Source organism: Fundulus heteroclitus, chromosome 4 (genome assembly GCF_011125445.2).
Source record: "Fundulus heteroclitus isolate FHET01 chromosome 4, MU-UCD_Fhet_4.1, whole genome shotgun sequence".
NCBI classification, from domain to species: domain Eukaryota; kingdom Metazoa; phylum Chordata; class Actinopteri; order Cyprinodontiformes; family Fundulidae; genus Fundulus; species Fundulus heteroclitus.
Genome location: NC_046364.1, coordinates 14,803,981 through 14,827,020, shown reverse-complemented (window position 1 = coordinate 14,827,020; position 23,040 = coordinate 14,803,981). Strand labels below are relative to the sequence as shown.

The following is a 23,040-nucleotide window of genomic DNA, read 5'->3' as shown; positions in this document are numbered from 1 at the left end:
ACCGTTTACCGCATGTTCATTTGACCTCCAAATGGTTCATTGAGCTCAGCAGATAGAAGATAACACTAAAATAACAAAGCTTGTGTACAAATAAGAAGTCTCACTTTAACATAAACTCTAGATTTTTGTCTCTCTGGTGCATTTTTGGTTAAAACAAGGATACTCTTTATTCATGAAGTTACTTACAGTAGGTGAGTAACTTTTTTTCAAGTAATAGTTACGATACTTGAGTAATAATATGAGTCAAGTAAAAGTAAAAAGTACAGTGCAGTAAAACTACTCCTAAAAGTACACGTTGCTCAAAAATTACTCAATGAAACGTAACTGAGTAAAAGTAACTAGTTACCACCCACCTCTGCAGGGTCTTAACATGCAAGACTATTAAGTCTCTTAATTCGGATATGTTTCATCATGACATTTTCTATATAACTCAGCATATGACTAAAACATTAACATTTTCATTCATTTACTTAATGTATTGATGTCAGTTTTATTGTAACCATGACATCTATAAATATATATTTGACAAGTGATGGATTTGTTGGGCCGTGGCTCTCCTGGGCCCCTGGGTGCAGCTCGGGCTCATTGTCATGCTGCTCACATCCATGCGGCAGCATCAGAGGCCGGCCCGGGGTCTGGCGCCCCCTGTCGGCGCAGTCTGACAGCTCAAGAACACAATGTACAGAATGGATGTACAGGCACTTGCCTGGTCCGCCTGACTCACGCAGCGTCACTCACAAGCGCTGCCACTCCGCATCAGCAACTTTTACCGAGACAGCCGGCTTCCTGGACGCCGATCCGGACGGCGGACCCTGAGTTTGGAGCGAGTTTAGTCGCCTGGATGCTACACTGCTAGCGAGGTGCTTTTAGCAAGCCTGGGTAGCCTCTGCAGAGGTCAGACGGGCGCAGCCAGGCAGGGAAGATGGGCGGCTGCGTGGAAACGTAGCCCAATTTAACTGTTGCGTTCATCCACTTTTTTTGACGGGAGGGGAGACGCAATGCTGCGGCTGTAGGAGGCGCGCCGCTCCGGGAAACACTTGGTTTGCGCACTTTGTCCCGTGAGGATGAGGAGCCGCAGTAACTCAGGAGTGAGGCTGGACGGATATGCCAGGCTGGTCCAGGAGACCATCCTGTGTCATCAGGTGGGTCCAGACACACAGAGCCGTCCAGGGGAGGGCACCCCCGCCGCAGGCCTGGGGAATCGACACTCTTTACTAAAGCAAGACAAAGTTACTGCAGCGGCATCCAGCCTCTGTTCATCTGTGAATCTCCCACTGTTTCTGTAGAGCTGCACAGTCCATTTAGTTACAGACTTGTTATTGTTGGCTCACCACGTTACATTACCTTGTAGATACATGCTTGTAACAGTAATGACACATTTTGCAAGAGGGGTAATTAATAGCAAATTGCAACTTTTTATGATAGGAATTGCTATACATAAAGTCTGGCCTATTCTTTTTATATCAATTTAGGGTCTGCTCTGGCCTATTTCTGTTAAGCATTTTTACAGATTTGTATGACAATTGGATTTCTGTTGAACTTATTTTCACACACACCCAAAAAAAGAAAGAGAGAAAATAAGAGGGTAATGCACTAGAAATGCACCAGGATTTTATTTCTCTGGATCGTCTCTGACCAGTCACTGGCAGGTCAAAAACACAGGAGTCTGAAATACTCTGTTCTCTCATCATTATATGGATCCCTATAAGGCATAACTCAATAAATCAGAAATAAGTCTATATCATCATGTTGAGGAACCTTTTGGAGTTAAAATAAAATCAGATCAAGGTTTGTGACGCATGCATTTCGAAATAAAAAGCTTCAAAGTAGCGCATGTTTTCCTCTTGTTTATGATTTGGGACTGGTAAAATTACAACCACCTTAAGAAAGAAATAATAGTGAAACAATGGATTGGTGCATTTCTATGATACGTTTTTAGTTTTAACAGCGTGGGACATGTCTGAATGTAAATGCAGTTAATCAACCACATTTGTAAAACACAAACGTTCAGCTTTAAAATGTGGCAGAGTAAAGCAACAACAACTCAAACCAGATCAACAAAATCACAACACCTTTGAGGTAAACACAATTAATTGTAGCCAATGTTTGCAGGTCATGTATATTCCAGCTTCATGCCGGCACGTGTCGACGCTTTTAAACGGTTTCTTGTTTGTGCCTTTGTAATCAAATATCCCCCCCTGCTCCCCGCAGGGATATTGCTGATATTTAGATGTTTTGCAGCCCGCGGAGGCTAAAGTTCAACCCCAGCAGCTGCACAGAGAAATAAACAGCGTCGGAGCAAAGTTCAGTTCCTGGAATCAGCTGAGTCCTGGGAAGCGACCCGCCTTCACCGAACAGCTCTTGAGTTCCCACTGACGGCGTCAAAAAGCGTGACCCCTGAGGGTCCACGGCTGACAGAAAGCAGACTCCACTTTCCCCGCGCCGGACGCACTCATGCGGTGCACGACAATGTGTCAGTCCAAAGACAGGTTGTTCTGAACGAGCATGCTGTTGCAGCGTGATCGAGGTTAAAGCCACATTCACGCTCTCTGAGAGACCCCTGAACCGCTTTATCTCCGTTAGTCTCTCACTGATAATCACTTATTCCGTCCGTTAAAGCCGATGAAAGACTAGCTGAAATTATTGAGAATATTTCAGTGTACTTGTGCAGAAAGTGGCTGATAAGACGCAGATCAACGGGTCAATGCGAGCAAATCGTTTATTCTATTTTCTAAATTGATTGTATCAGGTCTGAGGGTGTGCTGTTGCACATCAGTCCCTCTATGTTTGGTTTGAAGTAAAAAAAAAAAAGTAAAAGCCTTGCTGCTGAACTTTTAGAAGACTTTATCTCTGAGGCAAAAGTCAAGATTGTGACATTTGCAACCAGCAGACTGATCGATGTCTGATTTAATCACAAGAAAACAGCAACAACAAGAAAGCAACAAACAATTTGCACACGGAGACGAGGGTCACGAGGGCCGACCTGTCATGCTAAGCCTGAGCTGCCGGTGTTTGCTGCAGGAGTTCATGTTGACTGTAGCGACGACTTAAGGAGCTAGAGATGATGCCTTCTTCGTCGGAAGTGTTTACAGTGCTGACTCGGCTCTGTTGTTGGTGTCTTGTCGTGTTTACATGTAATCGCTTTGTGCGTCTGTTTGTGTGGGAGCATTTTGGTGCTGCTCTGAGCTCCTTTCTGCCTGGAAACGTGTAGAAGAAGAAAAATCAGGACTTGTGTCTCTGGCATGAGGGAAAAGTAAAGATTAAAGTATTTTACAGATCCATCCATCCATCCATCCATCCATCCATCCATCCATCCATCCACCTACCCATCATTGGCCATCTGTCCTTCCTTGCTTCCTTTCATCCATCCATCCATCCATCCATCCATCCATCCATCCATCCATCCATCCATCCATCCATCCATCCATCCATCCATCATTGGCCATCTGTCCTTCCTTGCTTCCTTGCTTCCATCCATCCATCCATCCATCCATCCATCCATCCATCCATCCATCATTGGCCATCTGTCCTTCCTTGCTTCCATCCATCCATCCATCCATCCATCCATCCATCCATCCATCCATCCATCATTGGCCATCTGTCCTTCCTTGCTTCAATCCATCCATCCATCCATCCATCCATCCATCCATCCATCCATCCATCCATCCATCCATTCATTGGTCCATCCATGCATCCATCCATCCATCCATTGGTCCATCCATGCATCAGCACGTAGGTCCGTCGAAGATTCCTTCCTTCCTTCCTTCCTTCCTTCCTTCCTTCCTTCCTTCCTTCCTTCCTTCCTTCCTTCCTTCCTTCCTTCCTTCCTTCCTTCCTTCCTTCCATCCATCCATCCATCCATCCATCCATCATTGGCCATCTGTCTATCCTTGCTTCCTTGCTTCCATCCATCCATCCATCCATCCATCCATCCATCCATCCATCCATCCATCCATCCATCCATCCATCCATCCATCCATCCATCATTGGCCATCTGTCCTTCCTTGCTTCAATCCATCCATCCATCCATCCATCCATCCATCCATCCATCCATCCATCCATTGGTCCATCCATGCATCAGCACGTAGGTCCGTCGAAGATTCCTTCCTTCCTTCCTTCCTTCCTTCCTTCCTTCCTTCCTTCCTTCCTTCCTTCCTTCCTTCCTTCCTTCCTTCCTTCCTTCCTTCCTTCGTCATTTATAGCCCGGCTTCCACAAACTTATCTACCATAAAATATTTTTAAGTGAACGTTTGTGTTTCATTGGTTGAAAAGGTGTGAGGATTTAGAGTGTCATAGAGTATGGAATCTTGACTTAAAGATGTGTTGGAAATATACATATAAACAAATAAACAAACAAACAGTATCATCAGAAATGTAAACAGCTGTAACAGTTTGGGTTATCCTGGAGGTGGACATACCAAGGGTGTGTATGCTTGCTCTAAACGAGACATTTCCTTCCTCAGAACCCAGTGACAGGACTTCTACCCGCCAGTATTCAGAAGAAGGATGCCTGGGTGAGGGATAACGTGTACAGCGTCCTGGCTGTGTGGGGGCTGGGCATGGCTTATCGCAAGAACGCCGACCGCGATGAAGACAAGGCCAAGGCCTACGAGCTGGAGCAGGTACACGAAAAGAAGAGCTGACATGTGCAGCTGTGCCTGTTTGTCTTGCTTTTTTATCCGGAGGACTAGTTTCTAAAACGGCCAATGCTAGAAAAACCTTGTGTTTCACATTTTCATTTCGACCAAGTTAATAATGAAATAATAAATTAACATAATATGATGAATAAATAAGCAAGTGGCCATTAAATAACCGGGGTATGAAAGTTTCAAATATGAGAAAGAAACATTTCCTGAATCACCCTCTGCTTTTTGCCTCAATACTCGACTCCCCTGTTGTGCATGAAACAAGAGTTTTACGCTCATTTCTTCTCTCTTTCTCAAATCTTTAACTCCTAAATAAATTTTAAAAAGTTCTGTATTTCCGTTCCGGTTGCATTTGTTTAAAATGTTTCTTGTTGTTTGGCAGAGTGTGGTGAAACTGATGCAGGGTCTTCTGCAGTGCATGATGAGACAGGTAAGACACTTTCTCTTCATCACAGCGTGGTGGAGAAAACTCGTTAGTTGGCCGTTCTGGTGCGGTTTTAAGTTGCTCGGTGTAAACCTCACATTCATGTTCCTCCACACTGTCTTCCTCTCTGGAAATGCTAAACCCTTGTGATGAACCCTTTCTGTCTCCATTTATTTCATTCTAAAGTTATTAGACGAGGTTAATCATTCCAGAGACAGCTAAAGATTCTTACGGCGATGCTTCTCTTGCTCCCTCGCCGCCTGCTGGTCTTTGTTTCCTGGGAATATGTCCGACGTTTGGTCAGAAATGAGAGATACAAATGCGGATGGTTGTTTTAAGTTATGCATGTTTTTGTTGGTTTGTGCATTTATTCTAAAATAAAAACAAATTAAAATTATTCAGAAACTTTAAGGACACGCTTTTCGTGCAACATTATCGACCAAATAGGCTGTTTTATGAATCAAGTGAAAGAGCAAAAATAGTCTAACATGGTCTGTGTTCAGCTTTGCGCTACTTCAGTCAGTTTTCAGCCTAAAACTACTCAAGTGCAAAAATTATATTTTATTATGATTTCTGTATTAATAATGAACAATTTCCTACTGTGTTAATCCACACATAAAAAAAACCCTAAATAAAATTAAAGAAAATATGAGGTATTTGTTTAACTAGACTGGTCTAACGGTGTCTTCCTAATTAATGTATAGTTTTGGGGAGTTGTTAGCACTGTTGCCTTACAGCAAGAAGGTCCTGGGTTCAAATCCCAGCCTGGGGTCTTTCTGCATGGAGTTTGCTAGTTCTCCCTGTGCACCATCTGATGAGGGGCAGTACGTAGATGACAAGTTAAATGTACATTCATGGGAAAACAACACCACACAGGCATACATACACAAAGTTAGGTATAAAGTCAATTTTAATTTTGGGTAAATAATTTTAGATTGATTTTTGTATAATTGGTGCTATATATATTAACATCCTTGCCATGACTTAATTTGTCCACCACATTTCTTCTGACTGGCCGTTAGATCTACATTATGGAGCGGCCCAACCAGAATCCCCTAATCAGTCTGACAGAGAATCTGTGAAAGATAAATATGATAGCAAAGAGGTCTTCTAACTTCAACGACATGAAACACGTCAGCAAAAATAGTCGGAATGCCAGTGGAAACTGCATGTAATTAATGATATAATATATGTAACTATTGTAGTAACGAGGATTTGATCGCTATAATGCCAATAAAGATCCAGGGATTAGAGAGAAGGGTATAGATAACTTTTGAGATGTAATTTTTATTCAAATGTAAAAAAAAAAATATTTTTCTGTTCTTGAAATCAATACTCCTTAATTTAATTATAATTAAAGAGGTGCCGGTCTTATTTCTTATCATAAGCAAACTTTTAATCACAAAAACAATAATTAGAAATTCAATTTTCTTCCATCTTTTTTTTTTGCAGTTCCTTTGGTTATTATGTTTTACCTTTTAGCTTTCACTAGAACCATCATGTTGTTCTGTGCGCTCAGGTGGAGAAGGTGGAGAAGTTCAAACACACCCAGAGCACAAAGGACTGCTTGCACGCCAAATACAACACAGCCACCTGCGGCACGGTGGTCAGGGATGACCAGTGGGGCCATCTCCAGGTGGACGCCACCTCCATCTACCTGCTGATGCTGGCGCAGATGACAGCCTCAGGTGCATCACGGTTTTTTGCTGCACTTCCCGCGTAAACGATTCAAACCACACACTTCCTGCATGTTACGTCTTGCCTCGTCCCGCAGGTCTCCAAATCATTTCCAACCTTGATGAAGTAGCTTTTATCCAGAACTTGGTTTTCTACATTGAAGCGGCGTACAAAGTGGCGGTAAGCACTCGCTCTCTGGAAACCAAATCTATTTAAATATGAACTGACTCAAGACTTTGGCGTAGGATTGCATGAAGCTTTTTTTCAAAAAGTGGATGAAAAGATCTATCACTCATCTCCATCGCATGCTGGGGGAAAGCGCGTTACATGACAGGTGCTGTAATGAGTGCCTGACTTCTGCAGGATTATGGGATGTGGGAGCGAGGCGACAAGACCAACCAAGGCATCCCTGAGCTCAACGGCAGCTCTGTAGGAATGGCCAAGGTACAGGAGCGCCATTTTCTTCTTCTACTGTCAGCTCTAGGCTAGCAACCCCCACAATTAAAGATTGTTTAATTTAAAAAAAAAACAAGTCTTTAAACATTTTAGTATAAGTGATGATGGTATGGTCGGTGTTGCAGGCAGCTCTGGAGGCCATCGATGAGCTCGATCTGTTTGGAGCTTATGGAGGGCCAAAGTCAGTCATCCACGTTCTACCCGACGAGGTGGAGCACTGTCAGGTACCGCAGAGTTCACTTCCAGCCGTCCCAGCACCAGCTCACGTCCTCATCCAGGCGCTCAGCATGTCTGTGTGTCTTCTCTCAGGCCATCCTGTGCTCCATGCTACCAAGAGCCTCAACGTCCAAGGAGATAGATGCCGGCCTCCTGGCCGTTATTTCCTTCCCCGCTTTTGCCGTGGAGGATGCTGAGCTGGTGGCCATCACTAAGTCAGAAATTATAAGCAAGCTGCAGGTACAAGTGCAAACCAGACAAAAATGAAACAACACACCGAGTCCGTAGACTGAATTTTCCTCTATTTGGTTTAATTTCAGGGTCGCTACGGCTGCTGTCGCTTCATCAGGGATGGATATCACTGTCCTAAAGAGGTTTTAATTTCTCTTTACTAAAAAAATCTAGATGGTTAAGGCCTACTTCTTAAAATCATAGTAGGGTGGGGTGGGATATTACTCTGTAAGAAAGGCAAAAGAAGAAGTATGGCTATCTTCCTTGTTGAATACAAAGTCTGCTTTGTGTTATTTGGCATGCAAAGTTCAAGACTCTGGTCGTTGTGTCACCAGGATCCATCTCGACTGCACTATGATCCCGCAGAGCTCAAGCTCTTTGAGAACATCGAATGTGAGTGGCCCGTTTTCTGGACCTATCTCATCCTTGACGGTATCTTTACTGGAGATCTCGTGCAGGTAAGATAAAATATACAGTTTTGCGATAGCATAAACTCATACTGAAAAATGAAACATCTTCAGTGGTTCTGAAAAAGCTTTATAGATATTTTCTCAGACCTTCTTCACCAGCCTCCAGCGACAAACTTAACGAGGGTGTTGATGTAGCCCTGTTTGTACCGGTTTGCGCTGTTGTAGAGGTTTTAAGTATTGCTCTCACTGTAGAAATGCACAGGCTTAAATAAGTAGCTGTTGAGGACATCTCCTGACTAATAAAGCTCAACACTCATCTGCCTTGCTTGGCTAAAAAAGCTCTTGTCTTTCCCATTTTGAAGAGCATTTTGGGAAATTGGCTCTCGATCACAGATTATCAATTCCATCCCATCAGGTCAACTGATGATGTATGAATGTTCAAATTAATGGATTGATTCTTTCAATATTTTCACTCTGATCACTCCTGCTAGAAAAGGTTAATCTATTTGAATGCTTTTTCTCTTTAAAATGGGTGTGAATGAATATGCACATTTTATCCTAAAATGTTTTCTTTTAAGTGTTTCAAGTTAAATATTCTTTAAGGGCAAATAACCAGTCACTGGGTAACTAAAATGACTGTAAATTAGAATAACTTCCTTCATTGTGCCAACATATTGTTTGCCAAACTGTGTTGCTGCAGACAGACGTGTAATGCCTTCACTGTTAAGGATTTCAAATGGTGCCGCTGTGTTAATAAATGACCGCACGCTTTGCACACAGGTGCAGGAGTACCGAGAGGCGCTGGAAGGCGTTTTAATCCGAGGGAAGAATGGCATCAAGCTGCTGCCTGAACTTTACGCTGTGCCACCCGACAAGGTAAGTTTCCCACTAAGGAAATCACACCTAATAATACTTGTTAGAAACACATTTTAGTCGTATTTTCCAACAAAAACCAATCTAAAGAGACGCAATAAAAATATATCAGATGCACAGATGAATTTTACTGCTTGTCGGATATGCTTTGATGTCCAGCTCTAATTGGCTAGAGATCAAAATGTATTTTCTGCGACACAATCAAGGCTTTTGACAGCAGAACCATTTTCTTTTAACCTGTAGGTGGAGGAGGAGTACAGCAATCCTCACAGTGTGGACAGACTGGCAATGGGACAGCTGCCACACATGTGGGGACAGTCCCTCTACATCGTGGGCTGTCTTCTAGCTGAGGTAACGACAGAGAGGATATCATAAAGCACTTTTCTATAATGCTCTGCAAGTGTTTGTCGCCGATTCTAAAAGGAGACACAATATATGATAAAAGGTGATGAAAAATGACAAATAAGTGAGTGAGTAAGTAAATTTTACTTATATAACACCTTTCACAGGATAAACATCACATAGTAAGAAATATGAGCTGGAGCTTGACCACATAGGGTGCTAAATGTAAAGACTTAACATTTTTAAATGAACTCTAAAATATACTGGTGGCCAATGTAAAAAAAAACAACAAAAAAACGGGATGATGTGCTGTCTCTTTCGTGTGTTAAAAGCCGTGCAGGTGCATTCTGATCTGACTGGAGATGGTCAAGATCCTTAATTTTCAACCACAACAAAAGGTTACAATAGTCAAACGAGATGAAATGAAAGCATGAATAATCATCTATAATTCAGCTTTTGACACCACAGTTTGAAACTTAAAAATACTTCTTAGCTGAAAGAAACAGTTTTTGATTAGGCTGCAAGGATGGCACTCTAGTGACATGGTAGAATAAAAAGTTATCCCAAGGTTTCTGAGGCTTGGTTTAATAGAAGAGGCCAACACACCAAGAAGTTGCTTGGTTTTAATGAATTTACCTGGAAGTAGTTGTCACAGAGCCACTGTTTGATGCCACTAACACAGTTTATCAAGGAGGACAACTTACAATATTCAGTAGGCTTAAAAGAATAATAGAACTAAATATCATCAGCACAGAAATGATAAGTCAGATCAGAGAAATGCCCGATATTCTGGCCAAGGGGGAAAGTATATAAAAGAAAGATAATAGGTCCTAAGACTGAACCTTGGGGTACCCCACATGGAGTCTGACATGAACTGGTTTGCAAAAACGCTGAAAGATCCTCCAGTCTCACATATCAAGTAGGTTCTCTAAATGTAAACATTTTGTTTTGCTCTCTTTTCCTTCAGGGCTTTCTTGCACCAGGAGAGATAGATCCTCTCAACAGGAGATTCTCTACACATTTCAAACCTGACGTGGTGGTACAAGGTTGGTAATTAATGAATTAACCTGGGGAACACAAAGCTATTATTTGCATATTTGAAAACGTTTGCGGTGTAGAAAGGCCTTGCTCACCTTTGGACTTTGTTATAGTCTGTGTTCTAGCAGAGTCGGAGGAGATCAAGCAGTTGTTAAGGGATGCGGGTGTTATGGTGCAAACGATATCGGAGGTTCTGCCCATAAGAGTCATGCCTGCTCGCATCCTGAGCCACATCTACGTCAGACTGGGTAATCTCACACTTTGTGTTGTGAACGCGGAGCCGTGTTTCCGTCAAACACGATTATCAAGCGGTGCCTTTGTCACAGGAAACTGCAGGAAGCTGAATCTGAGCGGGAGGCCGTACAGACACATCGGGGTTCTGGGAACGTCCAAATTCTATGAGATCAGGAACCACTCCTACATCTTCACCCCTCAGGTAAAACAGCTGGCGGCTGGTATTAGATTAGATTAGATTAGATTCAACTTTATTGTGTCATTACACAGGTACAGGTACAAGGCATCGAAATGCAGTTTAGGTCTAACCAGAAGTGCAATAGTAGCAAGTGCAGGATATACTATGGTTCCATAAGTACAGGACATGGATATATACTGAATAAATATAGAGATTTATACTATTATAAACAGAATTTTACTGATAGATTTGTCCTATGAGTATAATATATAGATAACTAGTATTGTGAACTAAATTTACAGCTGGATATGTACCAAATATAATATACAGGTGGATATTACTATAAATAGAGTTTTACAGATATGTACAATAGCATAATATACAGATGGTTGTTACTATAACAGAGTTTACATGTACTATGAATATATGTACAGATGGCTATTACTATAGGCAGAATCGTGAGCATAATATACAGGTGGCTATTACTATAAAATGAATACATACAGTTTGGACAGAAGCTATTTAAATTAAAGTGCAGTGGAAGGTAATTGCATATTACAGTTAAAGTAGGGTATTGCAAATGTATATGTAAAAAATTGGTACTGGTATGATGTCAGGCCTGTGACCACAACAAGTCTCAGATGAGGAGGGTGGAAATAAGCCGTTTCTCTTTCTCTCTTTATTTTTCCTTTTCTGTCTTCACTGGTCAGTTTTTGGATCAGCATCATTTCTACCTGGCACTGGACAACCAGATGATCGTGGAAATGTTACGGACCGAACTGGCCTATCTTTCGTCTTGCTGGAGGATGACGGGACGGCCCACGCTCACCTTCCCCATCACACGTAGCATGCTGGGTACAAATGCTCCACATCCAAAATCTCAAGCAACTATAAATTATACGATTTTGCTTCTACTGCCACGATTTATGGCAAGAATAAGTCACAGTCCGTTTTGTATTGCAGGCAGTGAATGCTAGACTCAGATTACTAGAGTGAGTATTTTGTTCCAAATCCCAAACCTTGTGCAAACCTTTCGCACAAGATCGACGCACATGCATTATTTTTTTAAACAGAAATATGCTTGTGTTGCATTAATGTAGGGTTAGGGTTGTATGATGATTTTATTCTTCTTTTAATACAACATGTGGATTGGATCCACCTGCCAACTACAATCACCTGTGGAGAGAGAGAAAGAGAGAGAAAAGGCAGGACCGGCAGAAATCTGCACGGTGCTGCCTGCTGAGTCCTGACAATTACTTTGTGTAAAAAATATTCATCTTATATATCAATATCAGGTGTAGCTCCTTTAAGCTCAGAAACACTTCGTGGTGCAGCAGGATGATGGTCCAAGCCGCACCAACAGGTCCTCCTCTGAATGGCTCAAAAAAACAAATGAAGGTTTTGGAGTGGCCTAGTCAAAGTCTAGGCTTAAATCCCATTCAGATACTACGGCATGAATAAATGCCGTTAATGCTAAAAAAGACCCAACATGGCTGAATTAAAACAATCCTGCAAAGACGACCTGATAAATAACTGTTTAACAAAGGGCCAGGCTGTTTTAGGCAACTTTTCTTTACCTCAATAGATAAAATCATAAGTTGAGAACATGCGTTTTGTTTTCACTCGTCTTATCTTTGGCTAGTATTTAAATGAACTTGTTGATCGGAAACATTTAAAGTGACAAGCAGGCAAATCTCACAGAAGAAATCTGTGCTTTTTCACAACGTCTTTGAGTTTGGCAGAGTAACCTCAGTGCACTTCACGCTTTACTTTTCCCGTCCAGTTGAAGATGGCGATGCAATAGATCCATGTATCCTATCCACGCTCAGGAAGCTGGAGGATGGCTATTTCGCCGGAGCGAGGTTTGTCTCCTTCCGGATACGGCATGATGAAAACACACACGTGTTCAGATAAATATGACACGGCGGTTTCTTCTATTTGTGAGAGCTTTGATGTGTGCGCTACCACAGGGTGCAGATGTCAGATCTGTCCAGTGTCCAGACCACGTCGTTCTACACCCGCCTCACCTTCCTGGACGAAGAGAGCGATGACAGTTTATTTGATGACGTAGACGACGAAGACAACGAGGAGTACAGAGCGGAATATGCTACACCTGATGGTAAGCTAGCAGCAATAACCTTCCCACCGTCACCGTTTTTTTATTTGTGTCATTTAAGTGAGGATCTGAAGCTCGTTTTTCTGAAACAGTGGGCGCTGAGGATACATTTGACCAGTACCTCACGCAGCTCCTTCACAGCGCCACCACCAAGCACCACCTACCTCCCATCCAGACGGGGCAACACCACGTCTTCAGCCCTGAGCACACCACCAGGGACATCCTGTCCTTTATGGCTCAGGTCCAAGGCCTGAAAATGCCCAGTGAGTGTTCAAGATGATCAGTAAACATTCACCGTGATTACTGATCAAGCAGACATTGATCAGTCTATGGTTGCATGCAGGAGGTTAGGTAGAAAACAATAATAATATTTATGTATAGTGTTTATTAGGGCTGGATGATATAGAAAAAAAGCTGTATCGATAAAATAGAAACCATATTGATCGATATCGATAATTATCAACAAATTCAAAACATGTATTTAAAACGCAGCCATGACCATTTTATGCTGCTGGTTAGTGACTTATATTTAGATACAGAACACACAAACAATGAATTCAAACTCAATCCTTTATTCAACCAACTTTTTACCAACACTGCAAGCTTTTTAAAAAAGAACAAAGAACAGGTGCTCTCTGAACTCTTTGAAGGGGGCGGAGCGTTCCTGGATCTGTGTTTGTGATTGGTTGGGAGGATGTAAAGACTGTAGTGTTAATCTACATGATAGGCTAGAATGCAGAAGGAAGGAAAACTGTTCTATTTAACTTTTTTCTAACTTTTTTTTCCTATCGTCAATATACGTCTATCGATCGATATATATTGTTCTTGAATTATCGTCCAGCCCTAGTGTTTAGTCTGATCAGCTAGTAGATGTAGTTATGCTATACAGGTGCAAGCAAGGTGTTTTTGCCCATACCCTTTTGTTTAATTGTGCATTTATATTTCAGAGTCCTCCATGTATCTCCCCGTGACTCCGATCACAAACAAGCATCGGCGATCCCTGAACCTCCTCGAAGTTCCTCACCCTCAGCCAAGCCCCCAGGCCAAGCAGCCTGAGCAGCCCAAGGTGTGCACCAGCAAATCTGCGCACCAGCAAATGTCGTGCGTCCCTCCCTGCTTGTGACGCTGGAAGATTAACGCTCGTGTCCTCTCTCAAGCTCTGCAGCATTTCTGAGCTGCACCTGCCACGAGATTCTCAGGGCAACACCGACTTTGCAGCCCTGGTGAACCAGATCAAAGAGTGTCCCACTTTGCAGGACCAGGCCGACATCCTCTACATACTCTACGTTATGAAGTACACAGCACTTAAAACTCAGATACTTAAATGTTTCCTTGTAATTTTCTTGTCCTGTGACTTTTATTTGTGTTCTCTGACCCAGAGGAGCGGATTGGGTGGTAGAGTTGTCGGACCCTGGGCAGGGCGGCGTCAGTGTGCGCTCGCTCCTCGAGGAGCTGTATGTGCAAGCTGGAGCCTGCAAAGAGTGGGGGCTCATTCGATACATCTCTGGAATACTGCGCAAAAGAGTGGAGGTCCTCGCCGAGGTCCGTGAGAAGTCCCTAACCTTTTTATGGCAACGTTCAACCAGATGGTTGCTCAGATAAAACCTTTGCACTGAAGCTTACTACTGAGGGTTAAAAAAAGTAGAAATTTTCTTCTGATTTCCTCAGGTCTGGATAAACGTGTAAAGACACATCAGAATGCTTTTAGATCCTTTGAGTCTTTTCTGATGTCTTTTTGGAAAATATAAGTATAAAGGATGGATGTCTTCAGCTATGTTTACATGCACAAAATTTACATCACAAAATATATGTGGTGTCTAGTAAGCATGTTTAACAAAGTACTCCCAAATTTAGTGTTTGTGTGTTCGACACGCTTTGGGCTTTTTTGCCTTTTTGAGGGATTATTTTAATGTTTTTATAATATTTGACAGAGCCAACACTATATTTTTTTTCTCTTACTGTATGTAAGGCATTTTCATTTTTGGAAGGCTGTTCACTTTTAAATAGTGCAGCCAAGGTCAATAAGTGGTTTATAAAGAAGAAATAATACTTATATGTCTTTTCTGAGTTATATAGAAAACTGAAGCTTTTCCCAATGAAAATCCACCTTCACATCAGTTTGTGTTACCTGGAGTGATTGTCTTTATACGGTTCATTTTTATGAAGATTTGTAAAATAATGATTTAGTATTGATTTTTATTTGAGTCGTAATATAAGGAACAGTTTGTGTTCTGTAGTTAAGAAAAAGAAAGATTTAACTACATTTGTGTAATCTAACTAAGACACGGTGGTGGTTGCATTAATCACTTTCTTCTGCTTGTGTCTTTATCTCAGGCCTGTACGGATCTGATTTCTCATCACAAGCAGCTGACTGTGGGGCTTCCTCCTGAACCGAGAGAAAGAGTGATCACCATGTGAGACCTTTGTGACGTAGCAGATCTTTTTCATCTCCACAGAAAAGCTTTACTAACCCATGAATGACTCTGTCTGACTCTGTGTCTCTCAGTCCACTTCCTCCTGAGGAGTTAAACACTCTGATCTATGAGGCCAGTGGTCAGGACATCAGCATAGCTGTTCTCACGCAGGTAAAAACCGGCATCTGTCACGATCTCAACGGATGCTTCTCCTTCCCCGTCTGTGACCTCGTTTTTGTTGCTTTTAAAGGAAATCATGGTCTATTTAGCCATGTATGTGCGCTCCCAGCCGGCTCTCTTCGGCGACATGCTCCGCCTCAGGATCGGACTCATCATGCAAGTGATGGCCACCGAGCTGGCTCGCAGCCTGCACTGTTCTGGTCGGGCAAAAAAAAAAAAAACAAAAAAAACAACAACACACACATGCAAACAACGGGACTCCAGTGGAAAGGAGGAGTGACAACGAAAGCTTTGTGATGCTTTTACAGGAGAGGAGGCGTCTGAGAGTTTAATGAGTCTGAGTCCGTTCGACATGAAGAACCTGCTGCATCACATCCTCAGCGGCAAAGAGTTTGGGGTGGAAAGAAGCAGTGAGTTTTTGCCGCTTTTTTTTTTTTTAGCTTTAATCAAATCATGTCAGTTTTTCTACTTCCTGCAGGCTGGAAGTAGAAAAACTGACATGTACACTGTGACTTTCTCCTGCATTGTTTACATTTCAATTGTTTTGCTTTTAAATCACTGCTGCACCTTATACTGTAATTTAATTTTACTGCAGTTTACAAGCTGTATGCAACGAAATTTCGTTCTGTACGCACTCTGTGCATAGTACAAAATGACAAATAAAGTTGTCTAAGTCTAAGTCTAAGTCTGAAAGGCTTTTGCTGCTGCAACGATTGCTAACAGACTATGGGTGGTTATTGTAACAACAAAACAAACTATGCTATTCTTGTTGCTCTATTTAGGTAGCTGGGTTAATTTTTGATCAATTTTAAAGTTTTGAGTAAAAACCAAACGACATTTAAAGTTATTATTGCACAGAAATGCTTACAGAAAGCATTAAAACATGAAAGCCGTTGTATAGTCACAGGGTTCCCGGTCTCATTGACATCCTTCTGGTTCCAGTTCAGGTCAGAGTAAACACAGTATTGATTTTTATACCTACTCTTTGTTGCTTTTTTTTTCCTCAGTGCGTCCAATTCAGTCCACAGCCACTAGTCCTGCGATCTCCATTCATGAACTGGGGCACACAGGAGCCACAAAGACCGAACGAACAGGGATTCACAAGTTAAAGAGCGAGATAAAGCACGTGAGTGAGAAAGAAGACCTCCCCCCCGTCTGTCTGTCCGTCTTTGTTTCTGTTAACATTGTTCTCGCTTCTGATTGCAGCTGGATGGCTCTCGACCGCTCAGCGTGGGTTATCTTTAGATAATTTTTTAGCATGTGACTGTCTCTAACCTCGACCTAAAATGCAAATCAAGCCGCCGGTTTAATTCTGCTCACCGATCACCCGCTGCCTGTCGTAACATTGGAGGGGGGGGGGGGCTCTCCTCATGACGAATCAGCAGGAAAACATGCTTTGCAACTCTTCGTGGCGCGTCACACCCATCTGCAGGCGTTCTCTTTTGTAGAAGACCATCACATATGAAACAAACATGTCTGCAACGTTATGAGCTCTTTGACCAACTTAAGCCATGATTGAGCTGCTTAGGAGTACTCTGCCCTCATACTTCTTTTTTTGTCTCAGCGTTTTTCATGCCTTGTTTTGTTTCTATGCTTCACCATGTTTAAGTCTGCCTCATGAGAACCATGGCAACCATCTCAAGCTGTCCTCTGTCCTCTGTCCATGTCCCTCGTGTAGATCTTCAGTGGCGGTCTTTCCTTGAGTAGCAATGTAACCTCCCCTCGCTCCACGGTAAACCATTTCATTTCAACTGCTTCACATTGGCTTGCTTCGTCCGTTTCAGGGTCATAATGTTGTTTGCCACATACACCTGATAATTGTATGCTTAATTTAGACATCTTTAAGTGATTTGGCCACGGTAAAGGTTGAGAATGGCATTATTATGTTGTAGGCCATTGATGATTAAAGAGTAAAAATAAGACATAAAAACATAATTTATTAGTTGTTCAACATTTAGCTGTGGTGGTACAGCGAGTAACTCATGGTGGATCTGCAAAAACGTGTAAACTGAAGCAAATAAATCCTGGTCCTCTCTATAGGCAAACACGCAGTAAATAAGTATGGTATACAACATGATAGTAATACTTTCTTTTATACACAAGCAGTGGAAAACATAATGGGGTCAATGAAAGAAGAACCATTAAAGTGCCATGTGTGGCAGGGAAACCAAACACGATAAAGTGGTTATACCAAGAATACTTATCAGTAATTCAACAGAAATAAAAGTTTTTCTCGATGCATTTGTGCACCTAAATAAATATACAAAGCAATTTAAAATGCTTTATGCAAGACAGCAACACAATGAAATGAAAAAGGAAATAAAGTCTATTATATTATTCTTTAAAATTATGCAATATTAATATTAATAATAAAATGTAAAGCATAAGACATTATGAAATATTAAATCCAGTCAATAGCCTGCTTTAAATTATTTTTACCTTTCAGTTTATAAGATTTCTAATAAATATGCTTTAATCATTATATAATCTTTAAGATATAAAAAATAAATAAGAAAGGTGTACTATATACAGGTTTTAGTTTGTAGTTCAAAGTGATCTGAATTTGTAACATTAAGTTACATGGCGATACCGCTAGAGGGCAGCATAACGAGTAAAAAAACAACAACATTCCAACAAATGGGGCCCGAAACCTTTCACATTTTTATTTGCCAAGAATTTTGAAAACCATCTGCCATATAAAATCCCAACAAAACATATCAAAGTTTTTAGATGTAACTTTAGAAAAGAGAAGAGGTGGGAGTACTTTTAACTGTACGAGCAAAGTAGCACTTCTCATCCCCTCACAAAGTTTCAGCCAGTTTCACAGACATAAATCAAGACTAAAAGAAAAAAAACATGTTGAATTCTGGCAAAACCATCAATTAAGGTACTAAAAATGAGTGGCAACTAGGCAAAAAAACCAACAGGAAACATAGATTTGTCTCCTTAAATAAATGTAGCTAAAGCCAAACGTGAAGGGACACTCGCCTATACTAAGCTAAAAGACACAGCTTTGCTCAAAGCTAACTAATATATACACCTGTGTTAAACCGTAATTAGCAAATTAATCTGAGAGAATGCAATCTGCACCATGACGCGGCCACCAATTATAAGATGTTAATGGGCATAAATGATTGCCTTTTTTGTGTACTCAGGGCAATTGTTTGCAAAACTAGAGCACGTCATAATGCCAGTCTTAACCTTTGTTGTGCTATACAGTGACCCATTCTGCACGAATCACTGCATGGACTGTAGCATCAATCAAAACTATATTGTGAGACAGAACTCAACAAACCTGTTTGTGCTACTAATCTCTTTACTACACAGAAACTGTCTCCGCCAAATCGGTCGAGGAGCGCTAACATTAGCCCAGTGTTGTGGGAGAAACTGCAGTTTCTTCTGACTTGTTTAATGGGCTCAGATAAGCTTGAAAGTAAGAACAGTGGTGTGCTGGTCCTTCACTCATCACAGCGTTGCAGCAGCCCCTCCACCCCCAGCGGCATGCTGTCCCCAGTGGGACATGGCCCGGGAGACGGGCAGCTGCACTGGGAGGAGAGGCAGGGCCAGTGGCTGAGGAGACGGCGGCTCGACGGCGCAATCAACAGAGTGCCAATGGGTTTCTACCAGAAAGTCTGGAAGATTCTGCAGAAGTGCCACGGCCTGTCCATCGACGGCTACGTGCTGCCCTCCTCCACTACGAGAGAGGTGACGCGTTCCTGCTAACACTGGAGTAATTTGGGCCTTGGTTTTCATGCCCTTCGACGGATGTGTGTCTTCATCTTGGGTTATTTTTGTTTGTTTGTAGATGACAGCAGGAGAGATCAAGTTTGCAGTGCAAGTGGAGTCTGTCCTGAACCACGTCCCTCAGCCGGAGTACAGGCAGCTGCTGGTGGAGACGATGATGGTTCTGGCTCTGGTGGCTGATGTGGACGTGGACAGCATTGGTGGAATTATCTATGTGGACCGCATTCTGCATTTGGCCAATGATCTTTTCCTAAATGACCAGGTATTCACAGCTTGCATGGCCATGAACAAAAATGTTTCTTCTGTTTTTGCTCTTTTTTTGTCCCGCTTTAATGCTTCAGATCATAGACAAAGATAGCCAGGGTAAATACAAAGAAAGATTTCATTTATTGAGGTAAGAAAGCTACTACAGAGCTATTTCTAAGACTTTGAGACTGCAGTGAACCACAAATTAAACCTTACCAAGTGGCTAGCCCAAGAGAATTACTCAGTGCATCAATAACTCATCCAGAAGGTAATAAAAAAAAAAAACAGATTTACATCTAAAGCCCTGCAGACCTCTCTTGCGTCAGAGTTCATCATTCAACTATAAGAAAGAGACAGGGCAAACATAGCTTCAACAGAGGACCTGCAAGGTGAAACCCACTTTGGAGCAAAAAGAAGGCGTCTCACAAAAACATCTTAGTGATCCCCAAGTTGTTCTGGGAACTGAAAAGACAAAAAGGGGGATTTGATGGCGTTGTGCCTCCTGTTGCTTTTGCAAAACTAACACCATTTCTGAAAAAAATAACAACAACAACCTATATCCATCATACAGTCAAACATAATGGTGATGGTAGTATTATGGTCTGGGGTTGCTTTACCTGGACGCCTCGCTGTTGCTGATGCAACAACCTGAAGGCAAACTTAATTTTTTTTGCCAGGACGGTGATTCAGAGCACACCAGAAAAAATAATCTAGGAAAGGTTTTAGTGTTCTAGTCAACTTCCAGACTTTGATCCGATTGAGATGCTGTGGGATGACCTTTATCAGGCTGTTAATTTTTAGAAACGTTCCAGTACGGCGGAAATAAAATAATTATTTAAAGCTAGCGATAAGTGGGAAGCCCTTCATTTTGGTTCTTCTTGCCAAAGATGGAAAAGCCTCTTTTTTTAGGTTTCTGGGCAATTAGTTTGGACATAATTTTTTTCCTCTTAATAGATGAAATCCTCATTTAAAACTGTGTTATTATACTCAGATTATCGTTTGTCTGATATAAAATTCCTTTGCTTTTCACATGGATTGCTTTTCACAGCACTGCATAAAAGTCAGACAAATGATAAACGCATGTTCAGTCTGTGCGTGTTTAACCCGTCTATCTCTAAATCTCCAGAAATCCCTCAGCGGCAGCGATTATTTCCTCGAGAAGGACCCAGCTACCGGAATTTGCCACTTCTTCTACGATACCGCCCCGAGCGGCAGCTACGGCACCATGACCTATCTCTCCAAGGCAGTCGTCACTTACGTCCAAGACTTCCTGCCAAGTTCCAGCTGCCTGATGCAGTGAAGAAACAGCCTCCAATCAGCTGGAAAGAAAGCATGTCTGTCAACAGAGGGATCAAACCCTTGGAATTTGTATCTCATGTGGTTCTTTGTGTTAATTATTCCGTAAACAGTAGCTCTCGTGTATTGATACGGCATCGCAGCCTTGGCAGCTTATGCAGATTCCTGTGAAGAAATCAATCATGTCTTTGGTGGTCTGCATTGTGATTGCTGTTCAAATATAAACGGGCATTTTAAATTATTTAAATCACAGCTTTTAGGTCACATTACAATTTATTTAAATCCTTCTAAGTTAAATGTTAAGACTTCTGAACTGATTTGCAATCCGTATACAATACTATGATCGTTGTGCTCACTACTAATTTATTTCCTTCCTCAATTACTTTTGTTTTATTTATACTTAGTACTTTTTGAATTGTATCATCTTGGTCTAGATCAGGCTGACTCACAGTGTTGGAAATGAAGTAACACATTATTTAAATGCCTAGAACCATTTTATTAAAGAGTTCAGATTTATGTCTGTGTCTGTGTATGAATGTCGCCCCAGATTTATCCTGCTGAATTGTCCCGTCAGAATGTTAATGGTTCATGTTCATTTCACAGTGGGAAGAACTGCGCTGGTGGTACGGTTTGTAGATTTAGACTTTGTTGCTGGTCCTTACAAAATCCTCCAGAAGGCATTTATTTAAAAAAGGTTTAGTTTTGCTGTTAACTCCAGACAGTAACAACTTTAATCATTGATTTTTCTCATTTAAACAATAATAATAAGAATTAAAAAAAATATTTAGAGGTGCATTTCTCGGCACTCAAGGACACTACAACAGTTCACAAAAGAGAAACAACAATTAATTAGATAAAATCACGTTAAAAGACAGCAATATTCATCAGATGGAATGCAGTTAAAAACAGATGTGCTTTGAATTGTGATTTGAAATGGTGGAAGGGACAGACAGGTCTGTGGAGGAAGAGGACCTAAGACAGCGAGAGGGAGTGGCAACATGGAGGAGGTCAGACAAATATTGAGGGGCGAGGATGTGAATGACCTTGAACGTTAACAGGAGGATTTTGAATTGAACACAGAACTGAACCAGAAGCTAGTGGAGCTGTCGGAGGACATTGGTGATGTGATGAAACGAGACTATTCGAGTGATGAGATGGGCAGCTGTGTTCTGGACCAGCTCAAGTTTACGGAGAGATTTATGAGGGAGACCGAAGAGGAGAGAATTACAATAATCCAGGCAGTAAGTGATAAGTCTGTGGACAAAGAGAGCAACAGTGTGTGGGGGATGTGGGGTGGGGTGAGGGAGGGGGAAAGGCAATTAATATTATGTAGGTGGAAGAAGGCAAACCTGGTAATGTTATTGATGTGAGATTGAACGGATAGTTGGCTGTCAAGAAAAACACCCAGAATCTTAACCTGGGGGGGAAGGTGAAACGGTGGAAATTTCAATAATAAGGGAAAGGCTGTTGGTTTTGGATAAGGTGGATTTGATACCAAATATGAAAACCTCAGTTTTACTTAAAGCAGAACCACTGTTTAATTTAAAAAAAGTTTTGGGTGGACTAGATTTTTTTTATAGAAACGCAACCCATGAGAGAGGTGGGTGGAAGCTTGGACGAGGGTTTGGTGGTAAGGTAGAGCTGGATGTCATCAGCCTAACAGTGGAGGAGAATATTACATTTACGGAAGATATTGTCATGGGGAAGGAGGTAATTGATGAAGAGGAGGGGCCCCAGGACAGAGCCCTGGGGCACACCTGGTGTGACGGGGAGGTTGTGGATTTAAAGCGCTTGAGTTGGATGAAGTGAGTGTGGTCAGAAAGGTAGGATGTAAACCAGAGTGGTGGAGTGTGAGTAATGCCAGTGGAAGATAGGCTATTGAAGAGGGTGGAGTGGCAGATGGTATCAAAGGCTGCGCTCAGGTCGAGGAGGATGAGAATGGGGAGGAGTCCAAAATCAGCTGCCATGAGGAGATTAGTTGTGATTTTGTTAAGTGCTGTTTCAGTGCTGTGGAGTGGGCGGAAACTGGACAGGAACTGTCCGTACAGATTATTATGGGACCCAGCTACCGGAATTAGCCACTTCTTATACAAAATATATATATCACAACATCTGCATCGACTGCATGCACCTTCAGATGTGTACTGACAAGGTCCAGATCGTGGTGAATTCTGCCCTAAATAAACACTTTTACAACCTGGATTCTTCTTCTTGCCTACGCTCTGCATGTCCTATTCCCTGCCACCTGCAGCGTGATGAAAAAAAGAAAAGGCGAGAAACGGGCGAGAGGAGAGATGAGTCAGCGCAACATGGAAATGA

General features: G+C 41.9%; 1 protein-coding gene across 7 annotated transcripts; it reads left to right on the top strand.

The window, feature by feature from the left end:
* Positions 1-597: 597 nt before the first annotated feature.
* Positions 598-21,237, top strand: phka2 (phosphorylase kinase, alpha 2 (liver)). Of its 7 annotated transcripts, none has more exons than XM_036136127.1 (32): positions 598-1,142; positions 4,464-4,622; positions 5,029-5,076; positions 6,590-6,758; positions 6,845-6,927; positions 7,111-7,191; positions 7,329-7,427; positions 7,513-7,659; positions 7,740-7,793; positions 7,986-8,108; positions 8,841-8,936; positions 9,177-9,284; positions 10,243-10,321; positions 10,427-10,561; positions 10,640-10,749; positions 11,436-11,580; positions 12,509-12,587; positions 12,696-12,844; positions 12,934-13,104; positions 13,789-13,907; positions 13,999-14,135; positions 14,221-14,383; positions 15,176-15,255; positions 15,348-15,426; positions 15,506-15,635; positions 15,744-15,845; positions 16,443-16,561; positions 16,642-16,665; positions 17,114-17,167; positions 18,763-19,140; positions 19,241-19,441; positions 20,552-21,237. In XM_036136127.1, the coding sequence occupies exons 1-32, from the start codon at positions 1,065-1,067 to the stop codon at positions 20,723-20,725; spliced, it is 3,873 nt and encodes a 1,290-aa protein (XP_035992020.1). In that variant the 5' UTR covers positions 598-1,064; the 3' UTR covers positions 20,726-21,237. The 7 variants fall into 7 exon arrangements, with proteins under 7 accessions (XP_035992020.1, XP_035992021.1, XP_035992022.1 ...); XM_012874421.3 differs by having other exon boundaries at positions 602-1,142; positions 18,907-19,140; XM_036136128.1 differs by lacking the exon at positions 16,642-16,665 and having other exon boundaries at positions 599-1,142.
* The last annotated feature ends 1,803 nt before the right edge of the window (positions 21,238-23,040 follow it).